This window comes from Melanotaenia boesemani, chromosome 9 (genome assembly GCF_017639745.1).
Source record: "Melanotaenia boesemani isolate fMelBoe1 chromosome 9, fMelBoe1.pri, whole genome shotgun sequence".
In the NCBI taxonomy this organism is placed as follows: domain Eukaryota; kingdom Metazoa; phylum Chordata; class Actinopteri; order Atheriniformes; family Melanotaeniidae; genus Melanotaenia; species Melanotaenia boesemani.
The window spans coordinates 32,678,141-32,688,979 of NC_055690.1; the positions used below are offsets into that span (position 1 = coordinate 32,678,141).

The 10,839-nt window shown below is 37.4% G+C and overlaps 1 protein-coding gene across 1 annotated transcript; it reads right to left on the reverse strand.

Annotated features, from left to right (window-relative positions):
• Positions 1 to 532: 532 nt before the first annotated feature.
• ppp5c (protein phosphatase 5, catalytic subunit) lies at positions 533 to 10,566 on the reverse strand. Its single transcript, XM_041995365.1, has 13 exons — positions 10,470 to 10,566; positions 8,047 to 8,288; positions 7,612 to 7,759; positions 5,817 to 5,938; positions 5,672 to 5,737; positions 5,467 to 5,565; positions 5,205 to 5,310; positions 4,828 to 4,970; positions 4,137 to 4,224; positions 4,004 to 4,044; positions 3,735 to 3,913; positions 2,395 to 2,476; positions 533 to 1,242 (listed from the first exon to the last, which is right to left on the reverse strand). Exons 1-13 carry the CDS (start codon positions 10,564 to 10,566, stop codon positions 1,180 to 1,182), a joined length of 1,476 nt encoding a protein of 491 aa, XP_041851299.1. The 3' UTR covers positions 533 to 1,179.
• Positions 10,567 to 10,839: the final 273 nt, after the last annotated feature.

Here is a 10,839-nt window from a genome sequence, read left to right on the forward strand (position 1 = left end):
CAAAGTAAATTGTAAATCTCAGTAAATTGTAACATCATTTGTTTCATAATAAATGAAGATACAAGCTTGTTTCTAAAATCACTGGACTAGTTTTATTTTTTTATTCAATAATTTTCTCCAAACATTACACAGAATCTTTAAATGATACAGTATATATATACATACACCTCAGTGTATTTATCTAAAAAGTTGAGGGCCATTTGGACAATGCAGCTGTGCGTTTCAAGACAGGATTGTTTTCTGGACAGTTGTGTGATGAAGAAATTCACATATGGGGTTAACAAGTCACTGATAATTGAACATGTATTGAAGCCTAGAGTGCCATCAGTGTTGCTGTACACCAAAGCTAATTTGAGGAATGGACTGTGCGGGAGCTGCCAAGTGAGTGGCACAATGACTATCAAGGATGAGAATATGGAGCGCAACAGTACCTTCCCCAACAGGAAGCAGTGCAGCAGTGCAAAATAAAGGTTACCAGTTAAATACATCACTAATGGCAAACAGCACCTTTATGAGTGTACCCAGAGAACCCTTTTTTTTTTTTTTTTTTTTTTTTTTTTAATTACATCATAATCAGATTTTGAATTCCTGCTGAATGAAAAGTGAGCTGATATACTGATGCTCGGTTTGAGAAACACTGAAACATGTTGCTCTTGAACCAGTTTACAAACTGCTTAACTATGTATGCAGGCCAACATTACAATGCTAGGTTTCAGTCACAAGAAGCTCTTGCTAAAACTGAACAATCATTTTCATTACAGATCTTTGGTACATACCAGCTATTTGAAGACATCTGCTGAGGATATCAAATACTTTAAAAGGACAAGTAGCTCAAAGGAGGCTCATCTGTAATTCTCAGGGTTGGTTTCTTTACCCAGTAATGCAACACGCAAACAGGCAAATGGACGACGGAAGCATGAATTTTTCCAGTTTTAACCAATAATGTGAAAGAATATTACCAGTTCTGGACTGGACTGGTTTAAGTGATGTCTCCCTATCAGAACTACACCACAAATTTTCTGCTTACAACTAGCTCCAGTTTGTTGGGGAATGGGATCTCTTAGGCTAAGCATGAAAAACAGCATGTCCGAGCACTGGAGGGAATGAGGTGGCGGGGATGGTTCGGGTCCGACGGGAGGTCATCAGTGTCACAGACAGATTTCAAATATCGTGCGGCCTCTACATCATCCCCAACTGCATTAGCGTGTTAGCATACGCCATGGGCTTGACATTCGGATGAGGCTGTAAAAGGTGAGTTGAGAAGACAATTAGATACAGTTTCAACAAGCTTTTTAAAACAGCTGGGATGCAAAAGACAAAGCTGACATCCTGCTAATGATCCTGTTCTCATCTGCTTATTATAAAGTGCTATGTAATGTAATTATAATGCATCCCTACAGAAGCTTCAGTAAATGTAATTATAATGCATCCCTACAGAAGCTTCAGTAAATGTAATTATAATGCATCCCTACAGAAGCTTCAGTAAATATAATTATAATGCATCCCTACAGAAGCTTCAGTAAATGTAATTATAATGCATCCCTACAGAAGCTTCAGTAAATGTAATTATAATGCATCCCTACAGAAGCTTCAGTAAATGTAATTATAATGCATCCCTACAGAAGCTTCAGTAAATGTAATTATAATGCATCCCTACAGAGCTTCAGTAAAGGACAAAGGAGATGTTTGCATCTGAAACCCAGCTGATGTCGCTGTAACACTACATGAATGTACATGTCAAAATCAGAACCTTAAAACTTTTAAAGGCATTTTTACTACATGTAATCGATTAAAGACATAAATATACTATATCTAATAGTGAGAAAAACAAATTACCACATAACTACTCACAAAAAGTTAAGAGATTTTCAACTTTTAGGTGAAATTTACAAAAAAATGTAACAAGCTGATGCTCCACTGGTATTTCATATATCATGAATGTAGGACATTTACGGAGATTCATTTGACGGTAATTTCTTCATCTTAAACCATTTTCTGAAACAAAAGCTGCACAACATGAAACATTAATGTCTCTAACTTGTCATGTGTTAGGGGTTGTCTTGGTCTGATGATGTTAAAATGTGAACATGATGAAGAGGACTGTTTAAATACAAGTTGTTATTGAACCAGAACATTTAGTGCTCCGTTCATGGTTCAGATGCTTCTTTTTGTTTGTTTGTTTTTATTGTGGTTAATCTTGTTAGTGAACAGCAAGAGCAAAATTACTTAAACAGTTGTGAATGCATATTCAAAAGTTAAAAAAAGTCAAATTAAGCCTATCCATAAAGGTTACAGTGCATTTTTAGTTCATTCTGAAATCATATTAAAATGACAATTATCCCCATCTTTTTGGGAGTAGTGTATATAATGTACAATAGAGTAAACAATGCTGACCACAGCAGTGAACTGGTGAAATTCTGGCTTGAGGTCGGATCCCCTGAGGTGGATATATGCTCCTTTGTTTCCCATCTGATCACTGGAGGAAACAAGACACAGTCAAAATGTGCAGCTTTGGTAAAACTGAGATAATTGCATGACTGCAAAAAAAAAAGTTTAAAGAGAAAACTATAAAACACTGCAAAAACTAATTTAAGTAAAATTAATTTGTGACTACAATGTGGACCAATGTCGCTTGCTGGTGAGCTGAATCTTCTGGGTGGGACCTCTGTTAGAAATAAGAGTTATCAGTAGCTACGTTTGCATGGACAAAAATTTAATTTATTCGATTAAAAATCAATCTGATCAGAGATTCCAGCTGACACGTTTACATGGACACTACATAAAGTGACCTGATCAGTTGTATTTCCATGATGAACAGATTTAATACGATCATAATGTTTTTGACATGTGTAGTGCTGTTAGTGCGGAAGAAGAAGTTTTTCTTTTGCTTATTTTAACCTTTTGATCGTCTAAATTCTTAATAATCTTGAACTCTTTCTTCTTCTAATAAAAACGTATCCGCCACAGTCTCAGTCTGTTTTGCTGCCACTGAGTTTTAAGTCTTCCCTGAAATGCTGCAACACATAACCAAGCAGTTCAAGAAATCCAAAACAATCGGAACGAGTGTTTAAATGGTTATTTTTTCCTGCTGATCCCATCGTGAAAAGCTTTAAACCACCTCTTTTGATCGGATTGAAAATTCATGTTTACATGACAGATTTTTATTCTGAGTGGACGTTTGATCGGATTAAAGTGCTCGATGTAAACGTAACTACTGTTCCATCTGCTTAATTTCTGCAATGTTTACTCCTCCAAGGGATATATATATATATATATATATATATATATATATATATATATATATATATATATATATAGATATATCTATATATATATGTATGTGTTGACTGTCAACATGCTCAATAATCCTGAACTCTTACAGGCCCCGTTTCCACCACAATGCTGAGACAGCAAAAATTTTGGTGAAAAGTTTTAATCCACCTCTCTCGATCAAGGCTGACTGGATAAACTAAAGTGTTTACATGGTGCATTTGAATCTGACTGGACGTTTGATCCGATTCAGAACGCTCCATGTAAATGCAGCTACTGCTAGGGACAGCAACCAGCAGAGACAATTCTTCAATCTTTTATCGTAGTGCCGGGAGATTCAGCTGCAACCAAACATTTTGGATTCACATTCGAGTCAGAAATCAACTTTACCTGTGATAAAACATGCTAATGAACGGCTCAAACATCAGCTGGACTCTGTGGCTGAGTTAGGCACCATAACATACCAGTAGTTGGGTGCTGAGAACACGGTGATGCACTTTCCTGAGTGGGTGACCTCATAACCCTCTGCTTTCACCTCATGACTACGCACAATGTAGTCCAGCTTATTTTGTTCCAGGAAGCGCTCTGTAACATCCGGCCCGAACTGACAACTCACCCCTCGCTTGCTTATCGACCGGCCGTTCTATAACAGATAGAGGGGATGAGGAAAAAATGATCATTTATTCACAGCAGAAGACAACTGTACACTCATTCCAGTGTGTGGGGAACTGACCTGAGGCTGTGGATCTGACCAGAGAAGGTCACACATGGGACCTGTGGATGAGCAGCAGCAGGTGTTGACAAGTCCATTTCTAGACGTGATTTCTGTTATGGGTTTTGTAAAGATGGTGAATCTAAAGCCCCACCTGAGTCTGGAGGTTGTCTATTCCTATCAATCTTTCTGAGGTCCTCCAATGTGACGCCATCTTCACTGAAAAGTCCCCCGTGCATAACCTGAGATGGAGAATGACGTGAACACACACGACATAGGATTCAATTTCCCTACATCAGCTTCCTGTTAGCCTCAAAATAAATTTCTGTCAGGCTTTTTAAAAAATTTATTTATTGTATTTGTGATATTTTAGATTTATTTTTATTTATTTTGTCTGTGTTTTTTTTCCACATTAAGTTTGTTTTGTTTTCTTTATTTATTTTATTTACCTCATCTACCATTTTTCCACACTGATAAATTCTCCTCAGTTACGTTTTATACTGAGGGTTAAAATCAGATGATTTCTTTTTCTGTCATTTCTGTAAATCACTGAGTTACAAAATATTATACAAAGTACTATGTAAAAGTCTGATTGAAGATTGTTGTCAGGCTGAACAGGTGATCAGTTGGCTGGTGATGTTGAACGCACCAGAGGAGGAGGAGTAGGCATGACAATTCTGAGTTTAACTGTAAATAATATCAAACCTTAGTGCAAAAAAAGGCTGAGAATACTCGCTAACAACATCAGCAGTATCAGATATAGATAATGGGCCTTTACTAATTAGATATATTATATTCCAACACACTGTCGCTAATTTTATTGCTCATAAAACGTCAAATCTTACCAACACTTTGCTGTTGATACACTGTGCAAGTGGAAGCCACTGGAAGACCTCACTGAAAAGCTGAAACATCTGGGCGGTGTACTTGGCTTTGACCTCCCCTTCAAATCCATACATCTGGTTCATGTTGTCCGTCTCGTGGTTACCTGGACGTATAAACTTTGTTATTTTATAAAACAAAGTCCTATTTAAATACTTTAATTAGAAGAAGTATGTAGTTTACCGGTAAAAGCTAAACTAAAAGTGAACTCAAAGTCTGATGTGAATGACTTCAGTGTTAAGCTCTGACAAACATGTAATTAGCATATGATTTCACATGTTATAACAGCTACTACACACAAATTCAGAGACCCACACACAGACACACTGAGTGCTTTCACCTCTAAGCAAGTGGAAGTCACTGGGGTAGAGCAGCTTGAAGCCAAAGAGGGTAAGAATGACCTCAACAGAGAAAGAGCCACGATCCACAAAGTCCCCATTGAACAGCTAAATGCTGTGGTTAAGCACAATGACGCACAAGTTCTGGGTTTGACGCATTTAGCTTTTGTCATTTTAGACCAGAATAGCAAAAACCTGGAGTGACAGCTCAAAACACAAGTATAAATAAATGTGACGTACAGCTGTTTGAAACAGAAAGGATACATAAGGGTTAGTTTCTGAGGGTAACCCATTCAACTTGAAGATGTTGAGGAGATCGTAGTACTGCCCGTGGGTGTCACCACAAATAGTTAATTTTTCTGTCTGTGGTAGAGTGTAATATAAAAACCATAAATAGAGTTAAAACAACAACTTTGTAAGAAAAAAAAAAAAAAGAGTGTTTCATGTACATAAATCTCAGAATTCTTACCTCCTTCAGTGCAACGTCAACAAGACTTGGTAGTTTTGATAGAACGTCTTTAACTTGTACCAAAATCTGAAAAGGTACAGTGAGGATTAATTATGGTTGTGAGAAAGTACAGAGTGTACACCTACATATGAACATGCACATTTACCTGATAGGCGCACTTTCTGTGCAGTTTCTTTTGATCTTTGAACCAGTCCATCATGTCTTTCATAAACTGCAATGTGACCTTTCCATCTTCAAGTTTGGGGCCCACGTAGTCATCCTCAATCGCTGCAATACAAATGAATCTTTACAGTGCATTCATATACCACTAACATGGTACCCAAATGTCTGTTTTACTAGCTGCATATGGGGCTGGTGGCATTGCCTTTTTTTAAAAAAAAAAACCCAACATTTTTAATATCATTGATGCCTTTTTTGTACAATCTAAGTGGAGCTTTCTAGCAAGGCAAATGGATAATAAAAAATTATTAAATTAAAGCCAGCAACTCAGGATGAGTTAAAAGCTAATGAGGAATAATGTGTTTTAAGAAGGGACTTAAAAATAGGGAAAAAAAATCGGCCTGTCTTAACATTCGACGGTAGCTCGTTCCACAGTTTTGGGCCGGTGACTGAAAACGCAGTCCCCTCCGAGTTTCATCCTGGACTTAGAGACAACTAACCTGAGGGCACAGGAGGGGGCATAAGGCTGGAGCAGATCGGACAGATACTATGGGGCAAGGCCATGAAGACATTTACAAACAAAAAGGAGGTTAGATGTTGCCCTAAAGTTTGACAATACAGATTTATCTAGACCAGGCTTCTTAATAATTGGTGTCACTACTGCATGCTTAGAACTTGCCAGCACAACCCCGTTTGCAAGGCTGCCATTTAAAATATTGACCCTGTTGGTGACATGGTAGAAAAAACCTTTTCAAAAAGGCGAGGTGGAAGTGGATCATTTGGAGATCCAGTAGGCTTCATCTGAGTAATTATCTTTTCCAGTAAAGGAAGACTAACAGGCTCAAACTGGTTAAAAACAGCCAAGAATGTGAAAGGAAAGGAGAGGTCATAGGAAGGAGGATTAACATGGTAGCAAACTTGTTAATTAAAAAAAGATCAAGAAATTTTCACACATTGCCCTCGCTGCAAACTGATTGTGGGGCATTGAGAACACCATTGACACGAGGATTGTGACTGAGGCAATTATGTCAGAGAAATGCTTTGTCTTGGCAAATTTTAAAGTTCTTTGATAAAGATGCCAGCTATCCGTCAGCATCTGGAAAGACACCTGTAACTTATCCATCTTCCACTTTCTCTCAACTCTCCTAAATATGCGCCTGGCAGCAGGTGTAGTGTCGTTTAACCAGGGCTCAAATTTGAACTTAGAAACCTTTGTTTTTAGTGGAGCAACAGTATTTGTTGACTCAAAGTGAGAGGGAAGTGTCTCAACATCTAGGTAAGGACACATGGATTCTGTTCAACTTATCACTAAGTTGAATGCCGCAGACAACTGGATAGCAGTGGAAGAACTGTTGCAATGAAGTGAGAATTTTAACCATATGACAGAGGAGGGGCATGTCAAATACCACAGGCCTGTGGTGTGAAAACATCACATCATCCACTATAAGATCAGAGATATGTGCTACGGCCTGCAAAATGTAAAAATAAATGTGTCTTTTTAACAGTGAAAATCTGTTAATCTGCACCGTGGTCAGTCCTGGAAATTCAGATAAATGACTATCAGTAAAATGTCCCATCTATTTCTGGATGCAGCAACTTCTAACGGAAAACAAAAAGCCTACTACCCATGACACGCCACATACTTTTACCATACGCTACTATACTGCAACATATAATGAAAAAAAAACATCAGTTGTGTTAACATTTAGCACATTTGATGAAGAGATATTACAGTTACTTATTTTGGAGTATTTATTTGTGTAACAACAGAGGAAACTTACTCATGCTTTCAATGTCCAGAGAGTCGACAACAGATTTTTTTGTCTCATCACTGGCTATGGCTCTTTCAAAGGCCTTCTGTTTTACAATCTTGTTACATTCCTGATACTTCATCCTTGCATCCTTGTCGTTTGGGCGAACCCTCACTACCTATTATCAGAACAAGGAAAGGATTTGACATGAACACATTTGTAAATCATCAACTTGCATTAAGGTAGACACAATATACAGACAGCAAAGAAGACAGATGTAATGAAAGTACTGAAGCTTAATTTTATGATTACAGCATGCAAATTATCTCCGGCAGAAGTGAATGTGATTTGTGGTGGAGTCTACAAGCGCATGCAGTATAAATCAAGCTCCAACATTAAATATTGACTACATGACAGCTGAGAGAAAACAAAGCTGCTAATAGTTAGTGATGCAACATTTCTTACTGTTTCATAGTCCTTAAGAGCAGCTTTAAACTTGCCCAGCGCCATGTTGGAGGTGGCACGGCGGTAATATCCTTTTATATAATTTTTGTCTATCTCCAGGGCCTTCGTGGCATCCGCCAGGGCATAGCCATAGCACTCTGTGCGCAGGTATGCCAGGCTTCGGTTGCTGTAGTAGATGGCATTGGATGGATTGAGCTCCACGGCCTCTGTGTAGTACTTGATAGCATTTTCATAGTCTTTATCTGGGGGAAAGAAGAAAAAAGGCATAAAATGACTCATTTCTGAAATGAATAGTTCATTACTGGTGGTAATGTCCTCCGCTTTCTCTGTCATATTAATAATTAAAGTATATTAACAATTTTAACCATTTAATGGATCATTCAAAGACAGTAATGGAGATAGCATTTTATGTAACGGTAAATAAAATGTCAACAACATGCCACATGTAATACCATGACATAAAAAACAAAGCAGTATTTCCAATGTGATTAGATACGGAATAAAATGATCAGTGCACAATATACAGGTTTTATGGTTAAAAATTAAATGCACAACTAATACAGTATGGTCTAAGATGTCTAAATGAAAGCAGCCACAATATAAAATTTATTTGAAACACTGTATTTTGCCTGCTTGCACTTGACTATACTTGCCGATTTCAACAATAAACTTTAATAACTTTAAATTATTGATACATAAAGCATTGTTTATGAACAATACAGTAAAGTAAATGTGATTTTTATCTTTTGTGACATCAAAAATCCAAGGCTGCCATCTGTCATAACTTATTTCTTTTACATAATAATCTTCATTTGCGACGAGAAAGAAGGTAATGTCAGTATTTAGTTGGGCAATCAAATGCTCTCTGCTGAAATATCCAAACATATTTTATGCAAAACGCATCAGATACACACACAGCTTCTCCCTTGCACCATCTCTGACTCATCATGACGCTAACCCTGATAATGCTGTTATTGCACATAAACCTCTAATATACCATGAGATGGACCTGCTGTAGAAAAGTAATTGCTATTTCTGAACACCACTTTTATTCTTCAGCAAAAGAATAAAGAAGGGTTTGAATTTTAATGCCACTAAACTGCCCTCCAAAAAGAGGCATAATTTAACTAAAGAAATCTTGTAATATAATACCTCCATATACAAAAGATAATTTAGTAACTGATCACCACTATATCACAGTTAACTGTTAACTAAAGGTAATGTTAATGCTTTAAAGTAGCTACAATGATTGCAGTATAACAACTGTCCATCAATGTCACCAAAAGTAGCTATAATCACATTTCTTTCCCCATGCCTATGGCAAATATAAACCACGAAAAAGTGCAATATGGCGAGGATGAGGCAGATACAGTGAATACGTTTATGAACACGTGTATAAGCTGTATCTTTGGAGCCTTATGAAACAGACTATGGAATTTAAGGATCCATCACAACTTATTCAGCATGTGTCACATTTTGGCATAGTTTAGAGCTAACTGACAACAGCACTCAAACTAAGTACCACCAATAAGCATTTAAACATATGAGTTACAGGGTAATTATGCGGCAAGTGGTAGAATTCATAAAACCGACTATTTAGTCTGGTTTACGGTATTCTGATCAGGCACTCTGGCAACCACCTCAACAGCCTCAGCCTCATGGTCGAGTGTTTGCATCGGTCATAACACCTTTAAAAAAGAAGTGTCTCAGCTCCAAAATTGTATAAAGCTTTGGAAGGGTATACTCAACACCAGGACCATAGGACCTATTTCACAAAGAATTTGTGCATTTGTGTTACAGCGTGTCAACTTCCGTTAATGATGGCTCTGTCATAATTTAAAAAATAAAATAAATCAGGGACCAAGACGGGCGTTCCTTCGTTTTGACTTCTTTAATTAACACATTGTATTAACAATGTAACACATCCCAATCAAAATGTACAGGTGGTATCGTGAAATGGGTAAAGTTTTTCAGGCTCTGCTCCGAAACACCCGCTGACAAACAGAAAATTCTAGGAGCTGTACCATATCCTCACTTGAACCACCTTTCAAAAACTGACACTACGGCTTAATTTAAACACATGGGATGATGCTAAACACAACAGATAACCATACAATAAACCGACAGAAAAAGTCAAACCTTAATTGGCTGGCGGTGTGTTTAATAAAATCCGCGTGTATCTGGTTGGCTACTGCCTCGCTAGCTAGCAGCGGCTAACCGTTTCAATTTGGTGCCGATAATTCCAATGAATGGAGTAAGTTAGCATGCTCTTTGAACGGCAATGGCTTTGCGTAATATTTCAGACCGGTTCCGGCTGAGGTTTGCTGCTTTAAAATTATGACACTCAATCAATTAATGATAATGTAAATGTCTGTTTAAAACAGCTAAACAGGATCACTGACTTGAAAAGTACTATTAATTACCTTTAAAGTACTTATTCGCCTTCTCCTTGAGTAGCTCTGCATCATTAGCTCCCTCCGCCATCTTATCCTCTCTGCCGTTTTCCGTTACGTGCGCCATTGACGGTAATGTCGTAAATGTCGCAAACTCTGTTTTTCCCCAAAACATTTGTTTGCTCAAACATTTGCTCAAATTATTATTCAACTATGTTGAAGTTTACTTTAAAGCAGATAACAGGATTGATCGAATAAATTATCTTGAAAAAAAAAGTCTGGGGACTTCAAGATAAAAAAGAAGTTTAATTTAGTCACAGACAAGTAAACAAAACTATTTAGTAAGGACTTATACAGTTACAGTTACAGTTATACAGTTTTTTTCCTGCAACACAGCTTG

Coding starts and splice junctions, on each gene's coding strand:
- ppp5c (XM_041995365.1), bottom strand. CDS start 10,566: ATGGCGCACGTAACGGAAAACGGCAGAGAGGATAAGATGGCGGAGGGA. Junction 7,760..8,046: donor CTCTTAAGGACTATGAAACA/GTAAGAAATGTT, acceptor TTCTGATAATAG/GTAGTGAGGGTTCGCCCAAA. Junction 4,225..4,827: donor GTATCAACAGCAAAGTGTTG/GTAAGATTTGAC, acceptor TCTCCATCTCAG/GTTATGCACGGGGGACTTTT.